The following is a 24,696-nucleotide window of genomic DNA, read 5'->3' as shown; positions in this document are numbered from 1 at the left end:
GGCTGAAATGCAGCCCGAGGATCACCACAGAGTGCTTTGGTTATTAAAGGAAAATACTGGCTAACATTAAAATGAGGGACTTCCTGGCTAATTATTTCTAACCTAACACAAAATATATTCTCTCAGTGGACCAGTCTGTTCTCAGGCTAGCGTTTTCTCAGAGTCCAACAAACCACAGCCTTCAGCGTCCAGCCATGCAAATAACCACAGATTCATTAAGGCACGGGCCTAAGTGTTTCCCATGTCTGACACCAACCACAGCAATGACACGCGTGGAACACACTGTACATGGTGAAAAAAAACATAAAGGTCAACTCAAAACCATGCTTTCACAAGTCCATTTAAGAAGGTGCAACCAAAGCAACCACAGCCTGGATGCAGATGAACCGTGTGACCGACAAATGATTGGCAGCCGACAGAAGTCGACCGTACTTTACGTTAAAATCGATAGATGATGTCGATAGCTGATGACGTAGACTGTTGATTAAAAACAACAGCAGTTGGAGCAGAAAAGCTTTGAACTCGGCCATAAACTCACGAGGCACTATGTTGGGGTGAAATGTAAAAAAAAAAAATCCAATTGGCTGTTAATGCAAATAGCTAAATCGGCCAATCACATGGCGGCAACTCAATCCATTTAGGCAAGTAGACATGGTGAAGGCGACTTGAAGTTCAAAGACAGCATGATAATGGGGAACTGAGAGGGGTTCAAGTGACTTTGAACGTGGTGAACATGGTGGTCGGTGCCAGACGGGCTGGACTGAGGTTTTTAACAAACTGCAGCAGATCTACTGGGATTTTCACAACATCGCAACCATCTCTAGGGTTTACAGAAGATGGTCTCAAAAGGAGAACATTTCCAGGTTTGCACCTTGTTGGCATGAGGGGTGAGAGGTCAGCACCGGGAGACTGGTTGGAGGCAACAGGAGCTCAACCAAGGTCTGCAGAACAAGCATCTCTGAAGACATGAACACTCTTTGGCCTAGGGTACCTAATACCTAATGAAGTGGCCGGTGGGGTTCACTTCCTCAAGTATCCGCAACGCACACTTCACGGTCACATCACAGACCGCAAGTAGCGAGGTTAAGCAGAGGTCGGCACCAATGTGAAAGCGGCATTCAATCACGTGACTTTAGAGCGAGGGAACCGCAGCTGCTTTGATACTTCAAGACATCTGGCCCGTTGATCTGTCACGGGAGGCTGACTGAGGAGGTGCAGGATGGCATCATTAGAGCTGCAGCTGAAGATGGTGGAAATGGTGAGAGACGGCCTACTATCAAAAACAACAATAATAAATAATAATAATACTGTCGGCAATCAAGCCCAGTGCTCTTGTGAGGGCACCATTTTGCTAAATTTGTACACATCAAGAACCATGTTTGGTTTGGGTTTTTTTTGGCGGAGGTCACTCACGGAGGCTCAAGTGGTTGGAGGGCCTTCTGAGTACTCCGCCGAGTCCTGCGGAACAACACTTGATTTTATAGCCCCGGCTTTACTAAACAAACCACCGGCGGCGACGAAAATAGAGCCGCTTCCTCTGGCTCGTTTCCCCCCTCCTATCCCCGTCACCATATGCCATGAAATCAAAGTGTCTGCGTGAGAAGGGGGGGAGGGATGGGGGGGGAAATCAAAATAATACGTTTAACGAAACGTCACGCTTGCCAAGAAACGAAATGATCTGTTTAAAACACAAGAGCAGGAAGAAGGCTGAGCGGGAGGAGCGACGTAGAGGAGATAAAACGCCGGCGAAGAGCTCCCAGGGAAGAAATGAGGAGTTTGATGGTGGTAAAGAAGGAAGGAAAAAAAAATCGGTTGCTTGGTAACGGAAAAAAGTGAGGATACTTTTCAGGCCTGCCACAGCTGGCTTGCCCCGCATCCGTGATATGACTCAAATCTCATCTCCGGAGAAGCGTCGTCGTCTCCCGTCGCACGCTCCCAGGTTCTCCCGGTGGTCGGATCGCAACTGGCCGAACACGCACGTCGACGTCACGGGGGACACGAGGTGAATGCAGCAGAGAGAATCTGATCCGTTTCAAGCTCCGATTTGGCCTTTTCTACAGGGAGGCGCATCCCTCTCGTCGCGCTGTGTGTATGTGGAGGGGGGGGTGGGGTCATCCTGTCCTACAGAGGACAGGATGACCCGAGGGCGAACCCCCAGGGCGGATGAAGGTCCACACGAGGGGGTTCGGTGAGTGGTTTGAGCCTCGCTTTGAAATTACACAAAAGAAATCCCAAGGATCGTTGAAGACTGGGAAGGGGAGGACGGGTTTTGAAGCGGCAGGTAAAAAGGAAGACGACCACGCGGACATCTGCTTTGAATTTCCACACATTACAGGCAGCAGGCGATTCAATTAGACGGGCAGACAAACCCTCTTCTCATCTGGAGCCCTGCCAACCGTGACTGGTCATTTTATAAGGCCTCCCTCTGCGAATGTGTGGGTGGGGATGTAGGAGGGGGGGAGAAAATACTGGAAGCAAGAGCTCTTAACGCTTGACACGCACACACGGAAAAAAAAAAAAAAAAAAAAAAAAACAGTTCCCCTAAATGCCTCCGATTCCACCCAAAGTTCAGATTTGGAGTTTTCATTCACTCAAAGTGGAGCAGCCAAGCATGAATAATTGACTACCAGCCCTCCAAAAAACAGAAAGCAGAAAATGTAGCCCTCTGGTTTCCCACCCACCCACCCCCGCCTTTTCCTCCTATGTTCTTGTTACAACAGACATCAGTACCCTTTGTGACATCACAATGGGGCATTTTGCGGAGGGAACCACTGACTCCACTCATTTCTGGACGGTTCACTGACCGGTCTGAAGCCTTTCTGAGTGGAGGTGGCTTGTTCTCCCTGTGTCTGCGTGGGTTCCTTCCGGGTACTCCGACCTCCTCCCACAGTCCAAAATAAAATATGTGCACGTGAGGTGAGGCGGGAACTCCGAGTCGTCCGTAGGTGTGAGTGCGAAAGGCTGTTTGTTTCTCTACGTGGCCCTGCGATAAACTGACGAGTCCACCTCAGCCCTCTTTTTGCGGCTTCAAAGAGCCGAGAGAAATCAAATTATCTTAAGTACCTTTTTTTTTTTACCCCCCCGTCACTCTGAGAAAGTACATTTTGAGAAAGGGTCGAGTTCACGTGTTGCCACGCTCCCCAGATCAGAGCACGAATGTCGTAAATAATACACGTTGTTATTAATAATACAAATTGTTATTCTGCACGGTTCCTCTGATCGGGGCAAAACCATCCTCGCTCGGCGGGAACGTGACAAATTCCAGGGTTTTTGTTATTGTTGCGACGGATTTATCGAACTGTTTATTGAAGGGAAGGAGCAGCGTGTGCTGTGGTGGCCTCACTACAGAGGACGAGTTGCGTTTGAGGAACACCAGAGAGGAAGGAGGGGAGAAATAAATAGCTGAAGGTTGCTTTAGGTGAAAAGGTTTCCTCTGCTGATGATGACGATGTTCTTGATTTGGGGAAATGAGACTAATCTGTGCACGTCTGCACGTATGTTTGCGTTGACCATTTCATAATAGAGAGCCATTCAGATGCACGTCTATGCATGCAAAGCAAAAAGTGAATGACATCCAGCTGACCAGACGGACCGGAAGGCAGAACCAACCAGACTCTGCATGCCTTAATCATCATGGAATCCGCAACGGATGAGATTAGGGCTGCAAAGATTAGTCAACCTTACCGATTACGTTGACAACATAAATTTATCGAAGCAAAAAACGTAAGCGTTGACGCGCCGATTTATTGTTGTAAATTGCTGAATAATAAAATCACACTCTGGCCACTGCATGCTCATTTGTACCTGGCAGTGCAGTACTGTTTGAGCACTGAGGGTGGCAGTGTCGCTCGATGTTTAAATCCTGCAAAAAACAGAGAAGAAGAACGGCTTCTTCTCTAAAAAGGGTCGAAAACTCCGACAAAGTTTCTAAAGATTAAGAATATTTCATAAAAAATGAAGCGGTGAAACACGTTAGGTGCAGACTCTGTGAAGCTCAGCTAGCATTCTATGGTATCACTAAGGCGATACGCGAACACTTTAAACGCTGACACCCCGGAATCACTGTATGATCACGGACTGCAGAGGAGTTCACAAATAACGTAGTGGATAGATGTTGTTTTGGTTATTAGCTGGCTTTATTATTGCTTCCGACAACCTTGAATGCAGGCCTCTTCTCTATCAATCCCAGAACCGGAGACAGTTGTGACCTTGCAAGTTCAAGCAAAACAAACCGTTTCCCTGCAGGTCCTCAGCATCCCTTTCTAATGAACCTATACTGAGTAAACAAAGATGCAAAGATGTATTTAAGTGGAAAAAGTTGAGTGACGACGCTCCTTCAAAAAGGAAAAAAAAAGGAGCTTCACTGAATTGTCTTTTTTTCGCTGGTTTGCATTACGCTGCATCCCGTCGGCACCTGCAAGGCATCCGCAGATGTGGCCCGGACCAACCCAGTCAGCGGCATTGCAGTTCTGCCGCGTAGGGGAACACTCAGCATATTCCTCCCATAAGTCCCGGCATTATCCTGGGATCTCACGCAAACAGTGGCGAGGTTCCGAGCGAGGGGGCGGAGCCAGCGGGTTAGCAAGGGAGAGCAGATATGCTAAAAACAACAGCATTGTGAGGGAAAGAACAACAAACACGGCAGCCGGTTCCCACACGCTCACATCAACACATTAGATGGCAGCGTGGCTCTGACAGGAACACAAACAGATGCGGGGGTCACATGCCACTCACGCAGAAAAACTAAACCGCCGGCACGATCCGCGCTTACATAACCAAACATCGGATTCCCAGAAGAAATGGGGAGGATGTAAAAAAAAGAAATTGAGACCTACATCCGTCCTGGTTGTTTTTAAACCAAATCTTTTTAAATTGATGATGGCGGAAACAAGCGGCCGTGACTGTGAACACAATTTGGTTGGGGCTAAAACTGGGACACTGTTACTTGTTCAAATATGGAAAGGGACATTTTTATATGAGCAGTATCTCACTTGGCTAGCTGCTGTGTAGCAATTCTTTTTGTTTTAATATCTCCTATAAACAACACTCCAAACTATCTGGATAATCAACCCCGATGAAGATAAACACTTCAGTGGGGTCCAATAGCTGCAGGAACCTCAAAACAGTCTGCAGCACTCGGTTTATTTTCTCTTATAAAAATACCAAAAATACCTGCGCTAAATAGGTACATTGTTTGAGTAAAATATTTATGAGAACACCCGCTAAAAAAAAGGCAATTAAGAAAACTGCTCAAACAATGCGGCGGCAGTGAGGAGCTGAAGAGTTATAAGTCAAACACGCACGCACGCACACACACACAGCAGGAAAATACAGTTCAGCGTTAATGATGTGGAGTTGTGGAACTCGGGGGATGACGCAATTTGGTGTTCCTTCAAAATAACGGCGTGGGAAATTAAGCCCCGTTCGTACGGGCACCTTTATTGCGCAGTCCACCAGCAATGCAGAGGTGTTTTAAAGCAGATCTGACATTATTAAAACACAACCCCCTTGGGCGCTCCACTTTTATGAGGAAACGCCGAGGCCGAGTGGCCCAGAGTTAAAAGCGCGTTGGCCTCAAACGATCGACAGCCGTCACCATTCAATCCGGACGAGGCGAAACAACCCGGCATCAGTTTCTTTTTTTTTCAGAAGTGAGAGCAAATGCTTCCCAGTGAGGCTCCGGGAGCGCTTTGTTCTTTGCGCCAATGTAATGCATATAAGCTGCATCATCACAGGTCAGGACAAGCGTTCACATTTTTATTTGATGACCCTCGAGATGTTTTGATTTATACTTTGATTTATATTGAACAGTGATATCGTGCACATCCCCTTGCATTCCAATGTGATAGCAAAGTAATAATAAGTAATATTAATTAATGCAAGGACGAGTCCGACCCAGAAAAAAACAAACAGGCGCATCCTGATTGCAGATTAGTGTATACAGTGACAATACAGTGTATACAGTGACAACATGCCCGCCAAATGAACTAAGACTTGGATTCAGTCCCAAATTCATTGTCAAGGCAAGTTTCAGAGCGCAACTGCAATGTGAGGTAGCATAACGGGTGGAATAGAACAGACGGAATATTATAAAAGTTTAAATTAGCCAATTTAAAACTAGCTAAAAGTCTGACTCTTAAAAAAATAGTCACACTGCAGCTGCATTTGCCTGCAAAAGGAAAAAAAAAAAAAAAACACCGAACTGACTGCAGTTTTGTTCTAAACTTACAGCCGTCTGCAGCCTGAGGAGCAACAAGGCAGCTGATACAGTTTCCGTGGCAACCAACAGCCATATCCCATAGCCGACTCTTTGTCTACCAATCACAAGCTCAGCGCGCCCGTTAAGTTTTCTACTGTTTGTCGGAAGGAACAGCCTGCAGGGAGAAAAGCTGATGCTCGCAGAGTCAAGTAACTCTTTATTCTCATCTTTAGGTCCCTTATGCTTGTGTTTCTTTTTCGACATCTATGATAAGATAAGAAGTAGGGGGGGAAAGCAGAAAGAAGCTGAAAACTACAGAGACTAATAATAGTAATACCCGCTGAATGTTCCTTAACCTTTAGACGCCCTGAAAAACTGCCCGGTCAGAAGAATAAATGCAAGACCAAACGTGAAATTTCTGACTTAATATTTTTTCAAATTCTCCAAGCCGGACCACATCTGAGGTGGGGAGGTGTTTGTTTTGAAAGGAAATACAGAGTATGCCATCGCTCTTGCGGTCTGTTGGGCAGTGAGCTGCTTCTCTGAGGTCGCCACACGGACTGTTGTATCCTTGTGCAAGTCCTATTGGCTCGTCGCTTTATTGATACGCTATCAAAAACATGAAATGGTCAAAGTCAGTACCTTGACCCGACGGTCTCGTACGATTATGTTGTGTTATTCTGTCTTCTGCCGGCGAACGTCTCAGAAATGAGGAAAGTTTGCTACTTTTTTTCTTGCTCCACTTTTTCCGAAAGTGCACACCGGAACACTCTGATCTGGACATCGGCCCTTTGTGATGTCACAAAACACACCTACGCCGTTAGATGGATAGATAGATAGATATATAGATAGATAGATATTATGCCAAAGTGAAAATGGACAGAATGTTGGACAGATTCCTTTGAAGGACTTTTAGATTCTGTGCACTGTCAAGACTCTGATCTCAAAGCTGACAGCTGCAATTTGTGTTGCTCTTTTAAAAATGAGTGAAAACTTCCATTAACACCTTCTCATGCATGTTTTTCTTTTGCGCACATCAAACCCCTCTGAGTTTTCTGTGACCCCGAAGAATTTAACCCCTGATGCTCCCCCACCACCCCCCTTTTTTTTTGGGTTGGGTCGTTGCGTACCTGCTTCCAAAGAAAGCTGTCCACGCCGTTTAAAATCCACGAGATCCCCACGTGGATGGCGGAAAGAATAATCCCTGTGATGACCGCGGCGCGCATCCTGACGGGCAGCAGCGTGTAGATGACGTGGATGAAGAAGACGGTCCACCAGATGCCCTCGGAGGCGCTGCGGGGCTCCACCAGCAGCACGCCGATCACCTGGATCACCAGCACGAGCAGGATGACCGCGTAGCACACGATCCACATGTGGTCCTGGTGGAAGCCGTTCCGGTTGCACACCACCATGAGCACCAGGGTGAGCACGATGGCCCCGGAGAAGACCACCACGAAGGTGACGCTCGGCTCGCCCGTGCCGTCCGAGCAGTGGAAGCCGAGCATGACGGTGAAGACCAGCACCAGCACGGCCATGAGCATGGTCAGGCTGCTCTGGTTGAGGCGGAAGAAGTAGCGCTGGTAGAGGCGCTCCAGCTTCTCCGACTGGAACTTCTTGGATTTGAAAATGTGCATGACGCCGGTGCAGCACGCCACCGCGGAGAACTTTTCCTCGGCCATGGCCACCGCAGTGGAAGCCGTCGCCGCAGCCGCAGCAGCCTCCGCCGCCTCCCCCCGGTCGCTCCTCGCCTTGGCTCTGCGCTCCTCCAGACCCAGCTCCACGGACTTGGGTCTCACCTCGCCGTCGGCACGCTGCTTCGGGGACGCGCGGCTCTTGTCTCGGCTCTCGATCTCGCCATGGTCCTGCCAAGCCGACCTGGACCTGAAGCTGACCCGGCTCACGGTCATGGAGGCTCGGCCGGGCTGCCGGTGTTCCAGATCATCCTCCGCAGCCGCCGCCGCCGCCTCCTCCTGCCTCCACCGACTGTTGGCCCGGGCGAGCTTCTTGCGCGGGGATCTGGCTGAGTATGGGCACCCGTTGGCCACCGACTCCGACTCGCCCCAAGCTGATCTCAGCTCGGTCCCGCCCCTCAAGCCGGGCGCACCCACTCCGGGTGGGCTGACACTGTTTGATCTGGACATGGTGGTGGCGGCGGGGCGGAGGGGGGCGGTGAGAGGCGCCTCGACGTAACAAGTTATATCTAAAAATAATAATAATTTAAAAAAAAAACAAAAAAAAAAAACGTCAACGTCTCTCCCCGGGAGGTTAAATCTCCAAAAGTTGCCCAAAAGTTTACACTTGAGCGCAAAAGCCAAACAAACCAAAAACCAGCAACAATCAGGTCAGTTTCGCATCTCTACAAACAAACATCTCGTGTTAAAACAAGCTATTAATCTTTTTTTTTTCTTCTTTTTTTTTTTTTTCTTTAAATGATTAGGTCTCCCAGAATGGGAATTAAGAGAAAACAATTGAACATGCGCCAAAGTCACAGGGGGCCGGAGAGGAGCAGGAGGAAGAGGAAGAGGAGGAGGAGGAGGAGGAGGAGGGACTGTGTGATCCTGGAGGATTTGGCTCTACATCATTGGGCCCAATTAACTACCATCCGTGGAGAGGCTGAAAGCAGCCGCAGCTGCAGATGATATACAAGCATTACACAACCCAGGGAGTCCCCACCACCACCACCACCACCCGGGAGATCACCGCACAACACCATCAATTACAAGCCGTTAAGTATGCGGACATGAGCCCTTGAAGCGGCGTGAGGTGGGCAAAAAAACGCGGCAGCGGAGGGAAAATAAATATAGTAGTAATGATGATGACGATGATGATAATAATATAGATCGACGAGTCTCATGATGCTGGCTCCCGGTCGCGTAGTCCCACTCGGTCTCGACGCACCTGCACTGAGCACACATCGCAGCCCCTTGGACAGCGGCGGGGGAGCATCACGGTTGGCCGGAAGGAGCGTCGGCGATCGTTGGCGCACTGCATGTCGCCGCGGAGGAGGAGGCTCCGACTCAGCCGCACCTCCTCTTCCTCCTTCGCCTGCCGCTCGTCTTCTCCTCCCGGCTGCCAAAACAAACAGCTCCTGGGTCCATGGCGCTAAGCCCGCGGCCCCGGGGTTTTTTTTTTCTTCTTCTTCTTTTTTTCCCCCTCCCTCCGTCGTCCGGTTCGTGCCTCGACCCGGGTACAATCGATGTGCAACAGCTGTCCAGTCACTGTTCAAAATAAAAATTAAAAAAAAATCCCAGGAGAGAGAAGAGAGCCGCGGTCCGATCAACGTGCGCGCAGCCGAGCCGCGGCAGTGACGCGGCGCGTCAGCCCAGGTGGCGGAGGACGAGTGCTTCCCGCGGAGCCCCCGAGGCGTCCGGTCGGTGCGCGTTCAGTGCGCGGCGGCATCACCATCACCATCATCACCATCATAACATATTTACCGCTGATTTCTGCCTCGGTGCCCATTCAACCAAGTGTGCTTCCTGCGGCCCGCCTCTCCCGCGCGCCTCCATTGGAAACGGAAGCGCGGTGAGTCACGCTCCGCAGCGCTTCCATTGGGCCGCCGGCCGCTCAATCTGGAGACGGGGGCCGGGCTGCACGACCACCACCCCCGGTAGCTTTCGATGAATGGGCGGACCCGTGTCTCACAGCTGGATATGCACACGCAAACACTCCCTCCGCACCGTCGAGTTCACACACACACACACACACACACACGCTCATGTTATGATAGAAGGACAAAGGTTGAATCTCTGCATCCTTCTCTCTGTGTCCAAATCATCGATCACAAAATGACTCAGTGTGGCCTATTTAAACCACGACTAGTTGTTTTGTCGCACTCACTTTCTCTTACAGCAGCCCCAGAGATTTGAACTATCAAGCTCCTTCTTATGACATTTGTTTTTCGGATGAATGCGTTTTGAATGACATTTGAGGAGGAGGAGAGGAGAAAGAAGAAGGACGGAGAATCGCTGACTATAAGAGGCTGGTAGGTGTGCTTTCATGAAATGGTGCTGGGCAGGCTACCAAAGTGATGTGTTCCATACCAGGCCAGCAGGGGAGCTGTCACAATGCTAGATTTGTTACAAGTCAGTGAATCATAAAAATTATTTCATCAAATTTGAAAACTACCTAGAGGCTTTTTTTTTCTCATTTGCAATATAAGATGATGTGACATATATATTGACAGAAATGTTACTCCATCACTTTATGCGCATCTGTCAACATAATAAAAACAGTTCACGATCACGTGCATGTCAGGGTGCTGGCACTGTGCAAAGGTTGTTGTCACGGCAGGTGGTCACTGCGTATTTACGGAGCAAACCGTAAAAAGAACGTGGCCGCCTCCCATCGTCTCACCTCCAGTGTGTTTCACCTCCTCTCATTAACATTTAGACTGTGCCGTAACGCATGTTACGCAGCCATTTGTGAGTGCATTCCAACGGAAGCCTCTCTGCCCGTGTGTGAGGTTGTGTAACGCTGAGAACGGGGGCTCCTGTGCAGCCCTTCCCTCTATCAAATCATCAACGCCTCAAGTATAGAAATTTATCCCGGTATTCTGGCGGTGACACTCTACTTTGACTTTTTTTTTGTGCTGTTATGAAATCATTGAAAAGTTCAAAAATATAGAATGCAACAAGATGAAATGGAAAAATAAATTGTTCAACTTGGACCATTTCTACCCAGATGCACTTCTTGCATTATGCTCAAAGTGTGCACTTTAATTCAGATCCTTTTATTTATGCCAGTATGGAAATTCTATTTCTGGAGTCCACCAAACACATGCAACCATTTAGACAAACACACGTTCAGGTAAAAGAGGTTGCACAATGTGACAACGAGCCTCAGCAGTACAATGATTGCAGGCAAAAAGGAAAAACACCCATAAAGACATTAGATCGATGCGTTCATCGATCTAATGTGAATCACGCTGATTCACAAGCTTTTCCCTCAAGAGTGGTGAGAACGCAGCTTAAACCCCTCACCGGTGGTCAGCCTAACACATGTGGAGGAACAGGAGGATGACTGATCCGACGTCAGCGAGCTTTCATTCTGCCTTTCACAAAGAGGGGAAAGTGACGAGCACTGCGGCGCTGTGACTCATCCTGGTGGAAAACAACCTTTACAGCCACTCTGGGGAATCAAACACACACTCGCACAGTCTCATATTAGCGGCTGTATTCAGGGCTTTATAATCGTTGCCATTTTCTTGCTCTCCTTTATCCAATGCTCTGAGACAGGCGGGCGTTTTTCAATAAGATAATCACATGTTATATATGACAAAGTGGAAGCTAGCAATGCTGTATTCTCAGGGGTTATTCTGCACGTTATGGCCGAGGTGCGATTTCAGCTCTGAATTCTGACAGGTCCTGTTTGAAAAGGTTCAATCAGAATGTTGTTTTTTTTTCAGCCGGTGAGCATGACATGACTGATCAGTGTTTTTTTTCTCCCCCAACTCAAGTGCCGCCTCTGGCACTTGAGTTGGGGGAGAAACCGGTGATGTTACCAACTGGTTTTATCTAGCAAGAAAGAACTTGATTGGCCTATTTTGAGTGAGATAGAAATGGACAGCACTGATACAGCGCTCTTCTCTACCGAAGCGCTTCACAAAGTGGATGTATTACAAGAACTGGATAGTGGACTTCCAAAATGTTTGTGTGGCAATTTTCCTAGTGGCCACTGAAGGGACTGCAGCCAAAAATCCCACGCGGTCCGAGAATCATTTTTCCCGGACACTGCAATACAAAAATAAACGGCCGTAAAACAGTTGATGGGAGACTTCCAACCTGAAACCCTATTATTATTATTATTACCCTATAAAAATCTTTCCATTGCACGTGTCTAAATCATGGACTTTTAATCTTTCCAAAAAAAAAAAAGATTCAGGAGATGCCCAGAAAAGCATTTCTTCCGAATGTGACACGGCTTCACGTGCTGTGTCACGGCTCGTTCTGATTGGCTGCTGCCTTCTGATTCATCCTGGGAGTTGCAGAGGCATGACGGGAGGTGACACTAGTGCACATGCTCTATGGGCGGGTCGAACGTTTCAGTTTTTGCTCTAAGTGAGCAACTCCATTGAAATGAATGGGCCACCATCTAGTTATAATAATCTATGTATGACTCACACAAGCATTCACACTACAATAGGTCCATTTACGTTTCATCAGGTGCCTTGCTCAAGGGTACCAGTCTACTGAGCCACAGCTGTTTGGTTTTTTTTCGAATGGGTTTTCTCCCACATAAAGAAGTGAAACAAATCTGCACACGTGAAACATTTTATCCGCTGCGTCCTATGACAAGAAACAGGGATCGAATCCCACAAGAGTTCAGGGAACGGTAAAATTCACAGCCTCCGCGTGGCATCGCCCTCATGCGATGGTTATGCGACCGAGTCTGCGCTTTCACGATTTCCACGGAGGACGAGCACCAAGACAGACCGTCTCATTCACCACCAGAGTCCCTTTCAGGACGCCAATGTGCCATATCGCACGGCAGCGGCCGACCGAGGCCCCGTCTCCCAAAAGGTTGGCATCTTTCGAACAATGAGCCAGTGTTGTCCTGTCCTGCAGGGATTGGTTAATTAATTTTTCCCCTCGTGAAAAGAATCATTGATATTCCCGATCTGACGTGACATGCTGAATCATGAGCTGTGCCACTGGAGGAGTAAACAGCCTAAAGAAATTGCGTAAACTTTATGAAAACCAATCGCCAGCCTCAAAGAGATGTTGACATCAAGACAAACTACAAAGTAGAATCGCAAATTTAAAAAAAAAAAAAAGAAATTAAATAGTAAATGCTCTTTCACTGTATTATTTACTGCTTAACTCAAACTACTAAAAAAAATAATAGCCAAATTCAAATGTTTTGGAACTGGGATGTTCAATAACATTTCAAACAAAATGCTTTTTTTTTTTTTTCACAGATCGTTTTGTTTCGGATGTATTTCATGTATCAATTGGGTTTTTTTCTGGCATTTCAGCCATTAATCATATTAATAAGGTCACCGAAAAGCATGTTTGTATTGTAGTGAGTAAAACGTAATAGGCAATATCAAATTTGATACACGCATTTCAACTGTGATATATAGATAAAATTACTATGTTCTGTGTCTCTTAACTTGCTGCTGTTGACACAAGAACTTCTATCCCGTAACTCTTCACCGTAATGATAGAAAAATATTGAAACAATCCATCTGTAATCCATCTTCATCCCTCAGACTCGTTAGAATGCAAATGTCTTCAGCGATATGGAAACACTGTTTCCTTTTTCTTGCTGCGGAACATTCATACCATCAAATTTTCTTTTGTGTTTCGCAATTTTCTCTCAGCTGCAATATCACATATCATATTTTTTCTTTTTTTATCAATACATCAGAGGGTTCCATCCGGATCTTTAGCTGCTCTTGAATGCACTTTAATCTTCTCTAACTTTCCTCGCCGGGCCCCTCAGATCCTGTGATCTGAGCCGCAGCTCGCAGATGAAAAGGAACAATCATATCTGCCGTACATGAACACTTTAAGTGCGGCAGCTCCACTTCCATCGAACCGCAACAACACCGCACCCATCGGGCTTCAAAATACAATGGAGGTTTATGTTGATAAGGTAAAAAAAAATAAATAAATAAATAAAAGAAAAATAAATAAAAGAAAAGGGAAACAGAAAAGAAAACACACTCCGCGTGCAGCGTTGCGCTCGCCTACACTGCGCGCAGGGGGAATGATTCACTGCATGCACACTTAATGCACAAATAAGCCCTCTCTATTTTTAGCAGAAATAACTCACAGAGGGGCATCACTCATCCGATGAGTGCGCGCGCGAGTGCACACAAGCGCAAAAAGGGGGGTGAAAACAGCGAATAAATGTCTCATGTGGCAGGTTTATTGTAAATATACCGTCTCATTGTTCATATAACCTGTACAAAGTCAGCTGGCCCCGTGCAAAAAAACAAAAACAAAAAAAAGAAGCCACCATTTGTATCAAAACTTTATTGGGCAGAACCCGCGGTAACGCTTGCCATGCTTTTACTGTTTGCTCCATCTTTTCACAAAGTTTTGCAACGTCACCATTCCGGGCGTCCGGATTCCTTCTTCATGCAGTGTTACGAGATGCTCATCCGCTCCTGCTTCCCACAGTCATGCTCAACCACTTTGCAGCGGCGGGACGGGGAAGAGGAAGTGGAAAGAAAGAAAGAAAGAAAGAAAGAAAGGAAGAAAGGAAGGGTGGAAAGGACACATTGACATTTTCGGAGCCACTAGCTGCACACTTTTGCTACTTGATAAAAGGAGAGGACGAGGTTCATGGTCACGGCAACAACAGAGCAGGAGCGCCTTTTGGGAAAAAGAGGGAATGCAAAGTACACAACCGTCGAACATGCGCGCTAACGAGCGCTAGCTTCTGAGATCAGATTGAAAAAGGTCCCATGTATAATGTGATACATATATTCAGGTTGTATTTCATCGTGAGAACTGACGCTTTGTCAGAAGAGGACAAAAACAGCCATCATCGCTAAACTGGGAGAGGTGTCTGTGAGGTATTACCCTTTGTGACATCACAGAGGGCACCCATCATTAATTTAATTGCTAAGCTCAATTTCTGGAAAGTGGTTTAAGCAGAAGAAGTTAATGTTAAACTTCTCTCATTTTAGGTAAAAATCCAGCACCAGATTGAAACACATTGTAAATGTGAATTTTGCACAACATTGGGACTTCTTGCAAGATGTACGGCTTTGGTGCAACTGGTGATCAATGCAGCAGCCCGGTGTGACGACGGCGCGCTGACAACGCCAGGCTATCTTTATTGTACAGACAAAGGAAAGATGGAACAAGTCTTGATTCACAGTTCTTTCTACATTTGGAGGTTTAGCTCTAAATGATAGCGACATTACTCTGTACACAAAAGTCCATAAAAAGAAGGAATCCTACACGTGCTGAGGGCAACAATGCAGTTCTGTTTGTCACCACTGGAAGCTTATTTCATAAGTAAAACACTGCTGCTACTGGAATTTGTGCAGTTATTTTTTTTTTTAATCTTTATTTTTTGCTTAACTTTTAGCTGTCTTAAACTTTATCATATAAGTGTGCATGTTTTTGTTTTTAACAGTTTACTGTTTGTCATTGTATACAAGCTCAATAAAAAGAACTTTCAAAATGAGTCACTTTTAATATATTAAACATAGAAAATGCAATCACAGGGAGAGAAAGTTTTAGATTTGGTGGGAGATCCCTTCAGCTACATTTGGGGGTTGTGACGGTCCAGCGTGTGGGATTGAGTCACACCTCGTCTCGAGGTCGCACAACTGCAACCGGACGAACGTCCGTCCATTGGGGGACGCAAATAAATGACAATGATTAAACTTTTATCATTTTCCTACATCCTCAACTCTGGACCTCAGACGGATAAACTACCTGAATGCCAACGAATACGCGAGCAAAATTCACCTGACGACCACTGAAAACTGACGCTTTGGAAAAGCAGGCAACACACTCAATGTCAGACCGCAAGAAAGCAAACTGTAGGAAAAAACACCAAGCACAGCAAGGACGGATGGACAGAGAAAACATGAAAAACGTAAAAAAAAAACAACAACATGGAAACATGCAAACTTAGAACTTGACATTTTATTGAACTAAAGTGGGAATGTAACCACAACTTTGGAAGGAAAACTAAAAACAAAATCCAGACTAACGTATTTCCCCCCCCCACCCCCCACGGACTCCGAACGCTGTAGACGCTACACCTTGCGCTCGTCTTCACCTTCTTCTCTCTTGCGCTGGAGTAAAAAGCCGAGCTGCTTCTCAGAGGAGGCCGAGCGACGGCGAAGGCGGAGGGGGAAAAAAACAAACTATTTTCTACAGTGACATTTAAAAAAAAAGATTATCGACGGTATCGGTGGATCGCTTCCTTGTCTCGCCTGGCGTTGCAAACCCCCGCGGCTCGGACGCCGTCCCCGCATCGCACCTTCGCAAGCTCTAAACAAAAAGCCTCTTTTGCGGCTCGTCGATAAATAAAATACGTCGCAAAAACGTCACCGGTCGGGGCGTCGCGTGTCTGGCACCTGGGCGACGGCTGCGTATTGGGAATCGGAGGGGAGAGGGGGTGAAAACAATAAGAATAAGAATAAGAATGAGTTTTCTGGTTAATCGATCTTCTGGCAGGTGGAGCCCGGTGGGTTGAAGACTGGCAGACGTGGCTCTTTGTTCCTGCGCTCTGGGTTTTTTTTTCTCCGCGGGTTCCTCCCTTCCTCCGTCAGGCCCGTCTCAGTGCCGCCCGGCGCGCTCACTCCACCTTGCTGTAGTCCTCCACGTGGCCCAGCACCTTCTTCCTCTGCCGGATCATGTGGAAGTACAGCTGGGGGAACACTGGGGGAGGGGAGAGCGGACGGGAAATGAGAAAACGTCTAAATAAAGCAGTTATCAATCAGCCTCAACATTGCAAATTCTAGAACCAGTCGGAAAGAAGGCAGCAAGTGAGAACGACAACGTGAGGCTCCAAGCTCTTCTGAGAAAAACCACCGAAGAAGACTGGGAAGAAGAAGCCACAGCGAGCTGTGGGCTGCGGTTTCATTGGCACTGGAAGATATTTTCACATTAGAAACGGGAGCGAATTCGGGCGGAACAAAAGTGTCTGACACGTTTTGGCTGGTGGAGCAACAAGTGGAGCCTTGTTGCTGGCCAATAATGATGCTCCTCACCGAGCAGTGGCAGCAGTAGATCTGTGAATCCCAATTATTTTCATTAAATAGAGAGAATTTTTACTCTCTGTGTTTTCGAAGGTTTGCCTGCATCAGAGGCACCAAATAAGCGTCGTCTCCAAACGTCACCTTGCATTCAGGCATCCGGGTCAGAGCTGGACGGAACAGTGTACGTGAAGCATGTGGGTAAATAATGGTGACTGGACTACACTAAACTGCACCTGGAGACTCAAGACTGATTCTTAGCGCAATACAGTACGTCACAAATGGCAGCAAGGGGGGCCGACTTACGGGGGATGTAGGAGATCATGACCAGGATGAGGAAGGTGTGGTAGTCGAAGGAGAAGTTGTACTTGTTGGGGAGCGTGACCGAGTACAGGCCCGTCTTCTGCACGAACGGCAGCGCCGCGTAGATGGTGAGCAGCTCCCCGGCCACTCCCATCGGGTACAGCATGATGAAGAAGGTGTACCTGGGAACGGTACGAATGAACGAATGAATGAATGAATGAACGAACGAATGAACGTGTTGTATCCACAGCTTTGGCAACGTACACCAATGATATTTCAGCAGAAACAAAGGCCAACAGTTCTGATCTCTTCATAATGTGTACGATGGTACCTACATGGTTCCTTAAACTTAAACAAAACCGGTTTTGATTTACAGTGCAACAGAAAATCAGATGGGAGTATTAGCCGCCGAGACTGATGGAATGGAGTCGTTTGTGATGTTTGTGTCACACAGGGCCCTCTTTGTAGATACACCCCTCCATGTCTACTGGGTACAAACAAAGGGCTAATTATGGTGCTTTCAGGAGATCTGTAGCGCTTTGGAGGGATTGTTAATCGTATTCGGGCAAGACGGAGATTTAAAAGAAAAAAAAAAGAAGTAGAAGATGGGACGGGTGACAAAGTTGCTTAGTGATTAGCTCTGCCGCCTCACAGCAAGAAGGTTGTGGGTTCAATTCTTGGCCTGTGTGCAAGTTTGCATGTTCTTCCTTTGTCTGCATGTTTTCTCTCCGGCTTTCTCCTATAGTCCAAAAACATGCACGTGAGGTGAATTGGGAACTCTAACTTGTCCATAGGTGTGTATGTGTGTGTGAATGGTTGTTTGTCTCTATGTGGCCCTGTGATGAACTGACCACTTGTCCCGGGTGTCACCCTGCCTTCGCCCAATGACAGCTGGGAGAGGCTCCAGCAGACCCCCGTGACCCTGAGCTCAGGAGCAAGCGGGCGTTGAAAATGGATGGATGGATGGATGACATAGGACCTTTAATGTGCAGTTATCTCATTGGCACAAGGTAACAAACTGGCGGAGATTTTTTTTCTCCCTTCTACCCTCATTGCATCATCTGATGCACCTTGCATTTCTATAAATAGAAATGAACTGGATTAACTGTGAGCAGGTGTTCCAGTTTCATCTTCTTCTTTTTCCTTATTAACCCCCCCACCACCACCACCACCTCCCGGCAGCTGCGACCATCTCCCTACCTGGCCCACTTGATGAGGTACGGCAGGTGATTGAGCAGGCTGAAGGTGTAGAAGGAGTAGCGGATGATCTCCGTGATGGTCCAGGCCGTGACGAACAGCAGCACGCTGTCCTCGCTCTGCACCTACAAGTCGTGCAAACGCACACACGCGCACACACACACAAGCAGGCAGACGGGCTGCTGGTCATGCTGCGGTATCATGCCGTTTTGTTTCAGATCGCCACCGCAGTCGCTCGCCGTCTCCGGGGGTTATTAGGGCAAAAAAAACAAAAAAAAACAACGCAAATGCGTAAACAGGAACACACGCTTTTTCCTTGCGTCTTCATTTCACAGTTAGCGGCGCCAAAGAGGAAAAAGACAAGGCAGAATGTCAGTGTAGCCACTCAGTCGGATGTTATTGACTACGACAGAGGTTGATTCGTGCAGCCCTGCAACGAGGCCGTCCAACGCTACTTACACGCTTTCACTCCCGGACGATCTATTAACAAGGCAGAAGGTGCATCAGCGCCCAGAGTTATTATCCCTCCTGCTTCATCTGCTGCACGCTGAATGTTTGCCATTACAAAGTGTGGCCACACACTAGACGCTGCTGAGCCCGATTCGGTGGGGTCGGGCCCAGTGTGTTCGTCTCGCTTTTGTCAAAAAAAATGAGTGGAAAATTAAGGCCGCAGTCGCGTCTTGACTTTCCCTCGATCTCGAGCCGCTAACGTTGAACGTGTCCGATATTTACGACTGCGCGTCGAGACGCCTGCGACGGCGACAGCGAGTGAGGAAGAGCAGGCTGGGAGGTGTCGGTAGAACTGACTTTTTAAAGGATGAATATTTTACCGTCGTTCCAACCAGGACCTCTCTCGCTCTCTCTCTCTCTCTTGGAGCACAACAACCAGATCCTGAGTATCTGGAAGATCTCGTTTCTAAGGGGTCGTTATTACAATGGCAGGTGCGAGGTGTCCTGTTGCAGATGGCGAGTTCAGTATTTGCATTTAGAGGATTACACCGTTATGTAAAATTGGTTTTCAGGTCCTTCGCGGTTTTTTGTTTGTTTTGTTTGTTTTGTTCTTTTAAAGAAAAATCTGCTCAGACGGGAAAATCGCCTGGTGTGTGGCCAGCGTGACGAGATTTCAGTGTGAAAAGCGAGAGCGTCTCCTACCTCCCTGACGCTGTGTGTGACGGCCCAGGTGAGGAAGACCCGGGACATGACCTGGAACCCTGTCAGGACCACGGAGGACGGCACGATTCCTGAAAAACACGACCAGAAAGAAATTGTCCTCCATAGTGAGGATGTACAAATGACAGGTGATGCAGGTGAGACCCAGCGCTCCCTGCGTGTGTGCTGCCCTGAGTGAACAACAGCTGCGGGGAGCCCCGGTAATCTTCCATTAATCCTCGCTAACGAAGGGAATGGCCTGCGAACGGCAGGGGGTCGGGGGTGGGAGGGAGGAGAGTGGGCGTTCGGGCCCAACGTTAGCGCCGCCAAGGCCTCCGGCCGCTGCACTGTGTCCGCCAGTGAAGCACTTCCATGTATGAAAAGCTTCCGTTTGTCTGCGCTGTGTTTACAGGAGAGGCACGAAAAGCGACTCTGCAGGCAGGGCGGGAGAGCGCGATGTGAGCGGAGGCAGCTGTCACCTGACGCGGCCAACGCTTGTACACACGAGACACTGTTGCCTTGACGAGACCCAAATGATATAAGCAGATATGTATATACAAAGTTAAGCGAAGAGGAGAAGTTCGTATCGCGGTGTACGGAAGAGGATTAGAGACAATTTTTTTTTGTGGTTTGTTTCCAATTTGAAAATAAAGTTGACGTAAAAAAGATGAAATTTCGTGAATAAAATTGAAATTTTGCAAGTAATGTCAATGCTAAGTGAGTCATAATGTCGAGAATAAAGTGGAAAGGCTCTGCACGCAAGTCTAGAGAAGTGGGTTAACCCACCATCCATCCAGTCTACTCACCAGACTCCTCCAATTTTGTCTGTTTTTTTATTCCAAACAGACGTAAGGTTTGACACAGTCTTTTCAGTGTCCTAATACTTACTACCACACTGTGTTTGTGTGCTAGAAGAGCAAGGATTTCCTTGTTATTAAACACAATTTTGAAGTACAATTGCACACAGTTGTTTCACAGAGGACACGTTGTCAAGTGACGAAGGTTTCGCGAACGCCATGAATCGATTTATCATTAATCTCGAAATGTCCACTTTATTCAAAAAATTTCCACTTTATTTGCGTTGAATTTATTCACGAAATTTCAACTTTATTCATGAAATTTCATCTTTTTCTACGTCGATTTTATTCACGTAACTTCGTCTTTTTTTTTTACATCAACTTTTTTCACAAAATTTTGACTTTATTCACAAAATTTCGACTGAAAACTCAAAACGAAAACTTAAATAAAAATCTCCTTCCTGTAAAAATGTTTTTTTTTTCTCTTCTTGTGGCCCTAGTCTTCTTTCGTATCGGTGGGTCAAGGGAAGGGGATAAAACAGTGATGTATTGGAATGTTGTTGAAATTTAAGGGCAGCAAGCTTTAAGTTCATGTAAAAATAAAATTACCAAGAATATCCATACTAAACTTTTTGAATGAATGAATGAATGAATGAATGAATGAATCTTTCAGTCCATTAGATGGTGCTAATTGCTCACTGTCCAGTGAGGAGGGTCTGCGATTTGGAAAGGAAAAAGGGGGATAAAGGGGCAAGAACTAACTTCTGTATATTGCAAGATATCACCAAAACATTGCATCATTAGCTCTTCCAAGTCTTGCGGGAGGCACAGATATGCACGCGACTTGCAAAAGTCAGTGAAATCCAAGCAGCACGAGAGCGTTTCTGTGGGTGAGTGGAGCGCGACGGGGGCGGAGGCCGGTGGGAGACTCACCTACAGCACAGTGCACAATCTGTGAAGAGAGAAAAGATAACGGAGGACAATTAAACACTCGGCCGGAATCGCGTGACAATTCACGGCAACGTACGCCACGCAGCGGACTTCCTGCGTGACGTGCGTGCGTTATTCCCTCGACAGTAAAAGTCAAACGCTACTTTCAACAACTGCTGGGATTTTTTTTTCTTTCTTGGTGTTGCCGAATGTAAACGCGGCTGTGTCTCCCGTCGCTGGAGCCGCAGCGCGTCTGGACAGCGTCACCCAGACACTTTGTTGTTCCGGCGCACAGGTGCGTTGTGTCACTGCGTGCGAGGCGTGTGCACGCACGCACGTGTCACAGAACAGATGCGGAGAAATGCGGCTGATGTTTTTTGTTTTTTTTTAACCAAGCGACAGCGAGATGGACGTCGTTTACCAGCATTTCGAGCTGTTCAGAGTTTGTCCGATGTCATTACAAGTGCCCTTGACTTGGTTATGGCAGGCGTGTTCCGCTATGATAACACTGCCATGAGGGGCCAACTGGGTGTGCAGATAAGAGCGCCGAGTTTGCGCCACAAGTGCCAGAAATGGACTGGGCTTCTAAGCAGCTTTAATTTCATTCTTTGATAAGGACCAAACAAAAGTTTATGCAATTTTTAAGATTCAAATGCAAATTTGCAGGAGCAACAGAGTCCCCCGTTTCCGTCCCTCAGACGGAAACGGGGGGAAACATTATTACTGTGCGGAGAACGTGCTGCGAATTACAGTGAAACACCCGTGTGAAATGCATTGTCACATAAGGCTGAAAACACCAGCAGCTCCTGCACTCCGCACAGCAAACTCAGGGCTGATACTGCAGTTACTTTAACCTCAATTACCACTTATATCCGGGGATTTGCAAGTCGAAAAGGCTTGTCACACTGCAGGAAACCCTCGCTCGGCGCGCCAGCTTCGTCTTACCTCCAGAAGAGCTCCAGTCTGGAAGAACTTCAGGGGCTTCTCTATGGAGTAGTACAGGCCGTGGTAGCTTCCCCTGGCCAGGTAGGCTCTCACCAGACCCACAGCGATCACCAGCCACCTGCACACAGCAGAGGAGACATTTGAACTACTACTGAAGTGTTCTTGGGGGTGGGGGGGTCGGGGGGGATGAAGACCCCTTGTATAAAAGGTGCAGTTAGCAAGACTTTGGTATAGCGGTTGCCTGCTAGAAGAAGTGTGCAAAGGCCCCATATCCTGATAGAATTGAGAAACTACACAGTTGCAGCACAAAAAAAAACAGTATAAAAATAGTTACAAAAACACTCAAATGAAATCAATGTACAACATACAAGCAAAGCAGATGTGCAAAAGACAGTCAAATTGTTTGGTCCTGTGATGAACAACCAACTTGTCCGGGGTGCATTGGCATAGTATGAGGAATCATGCAACTCATGGCATTGTCAGACACAACACTTTTTTTTTTCTTCTCTCAATAGATTTCCAGTCAGCCTGAGGGGCTGTGCTGTCATAAAAGAGACCAGAAGGGGGCGTAAATTTCAGCTGACGCTCCTGACTGCAGAGAGGAGTGAGTTTGACCTGTCTGTCTTCATTCTCACTCAGGGCCAGCGATAAATCTAAGAGGCCAACAGCCCAGAGACCGAGTCCGCCCACTTCTGCTGAGCTGTTTTCAGCATTATCTCCATGTTGGCTCTGCATTTCAAACTGAGAAGACACGGGCGCGCTGCACAACACCGTAAGTTGTGTGGCACACAAGGCAGGCACTGTAAGGCCGTTTGACGCTGACTGACACACAGCACAATGTGACCTAACTCGCTGGAACACCCTGCAAACTATACACCCACCACGAGGTTGTGCAACAGTCCAAAAATCAGCGACATAAAAGGCACAGAGATAACCCACAATCACGTAAAAAAAAACAGTTATTGCTACAGATCTGTCAGTATCATTGTAGTCAAAAATGTATTTTTCAAAAGATAAAAAAGGTCCCATAAGTTTGTTAAGTGGAGATTTTGCAAGAAGTGATATCAACTGACCTTTCAACCTTTGACTTTCCCCCTAAATTTAACATACTAGTAGTCATTTTTTCCTTATGTTAATATCTACATTAATTTATATTTTATACACACACACACACACACACACACACACACACACACACACACACACACACGCACGCATATATATTAGATTTTTTTAATATTAGATATTTCAATTCTAAAATGCAAAAATATTAAATATTAAAACCAGATGCAACATTTGCATAATTTATTGTTATTATTATCCAAATGTTAACAAAAATAATATTTTAATTGTATAAGTTTTACTTCTACTATGTTTGAAAATTCAATCTACAATACAGAATGAGGACAATATGCTGAGGGCTTGATCACGGGCTGTGGACAATGCATCCATATAAACAATATCCCATCTGTCTTGTTGTTCCTGTATTATTTGCCCTGTCAGTCCCACTTAGTGTGCATGGCAGGTGGTTGTCTGCTGCTCTCTAACGTTAATCTGTGTAAACCCTCAGACGTTGAAGAAGCAAATCAAGTTAGTCCACTGTGCAGCATGCTACCGGTGTTCCTAATGGGGCAACCAAAGAAAATCGCGCTAAAAGCGTGTTAATAAAATAATACCTGAATTAGGACAAAATATTTATATTTTACCGCCTGTGTTGAAACATATTTTTGCCCTGGCAAACAAACTAGACCGCTCACACAAACACATACAACATAGCAGCATTAGCAAGAAGCTGAAGCACGCTGCTCACCCGGCTGTCATAACAACATTGTAGATGACAAGGTAGGCCGTGGCCAAAGCCCCGGGTCCCTTCTTTTTCCTCGCGGCTGCATCGCCGTGGGCCGCCTTGCTCGAGCCAGTTGTAGCTGCCGACATGACTGCAAGCCTCGGCACTCGCTGGTCGTCTTGAATGACGGTCGCTGTCAGGTACCCCGAAACCGGAAACGAAAGCGGGCCAGACGCCGGAAGTGTTGTCCTGAAGCGAGAGCATTCACTCAACGCTGTTTCCGCATTCACGTTGAGGACCTGTAATTAGTGCGTTATGGCTAATATGTTTTTAATTTAATCTTCTTTGATGCTGTTTATTTATTTATTTTAAAGTGTATTAAAACGTGCCCGTATCTTACTTAATATAAATTAAAGAAAAAAATCTATTTAAGATAGGTATATGTTTGTAGGTATTAACTACACCTGAAAATATAATCGAGAGTAGCAGAACACTCAAAAGTAGCCGTAAACAACTTCTTAGTTAAACAAATCTGACGTAGTTGGTATTTGAAATATTTTATTTTCCTTTTGAAACTCAATGTCCAGGCCAGAAATCATGAACATTTTTAATGACTCTTTTATTCCACGAGATGTCAGTGTCTTCCAAAGACAAACAAAGATGCACGACTTCCTACGCTAATAAATAACAATTACAATTTTGGACACCAAGCTTTAATGTA

General features: G+C 46.7%; 2 protein-coding genes across 2 annotated transcripts in view; both read right to left on the bottom strand.

Annotated features, from left to right (window-relative positions):
• Positions 1–8,593, bottom strand: part of adcy5 (adenylate cyclase 5) — a 50,741-nt gene extending 42,148 nt beyond the window's left edge. The window contains exon 1 of the mRNA XM_076030992.1: positions 7,330–8,593. Within this exon, the coding sequence (XP_075887107.1) occupies positions 7,330–8,340 (1,011 nt within the window). The 5' untranslated portion in view covers positions 8,341–8,593. The remainder of the gene's footprint in view (positions 1–7,329) is intronic.
• Positions 8,594–15,895: 7,302 nt separating this feature from the next.
• Positions 15,896–24,218, bottom strand: hacd2 (3-hydroxyacyl-CoA dehydratase 2). The gene is made up of 7 exons (XM_076030975.1): positions 24,000–24,218; positions 22,190–22,307; positions 21,248–21,266; positions 19,521–19,609; positions 18,372–18,493; positions 17,175–17,353; positions 15,896–16,551 (listed from the first exon to the last, which is right to left on the bottom strand). Exons 1-7 carry the CDS (start codon positions 24,122–24,124, stop codon positions 16,469–16,471), a joined length of 735 nt encoding a protein of 244 aa, XP_075887090.1. The 5' UTR covers positions 24,125–24,218; the 3' UTR covers positions 15,896–16,468.
• Positions 24,219–24,696: the final 478 nt, after the last annotated feature.

The sequence above is a fragment of the Nelusetta ayraudi genome, unplaced genomic scaffold, assembly GCF_046127955.1.
Source record: "Nelusetta ayraudi isolate G7.1 ecotype Tasmania unplaced genomic scaffold, CSIRO-AGI_Nayr_v1 ptg000031l, whole genome shotgun sequence".
Lineage (NCBI taxonomy): Eukaryota > Metazoa > Chordata > Actinopteri > Tetraodontiformes > Monacanthidae > Nelusetta > Nelusetta ayraudi.
The sequence above is the reverse complement of the archived record's forward strand: the minus strand, read 5'-3'. Positions and strand labels throughout refer to the sequence as shown.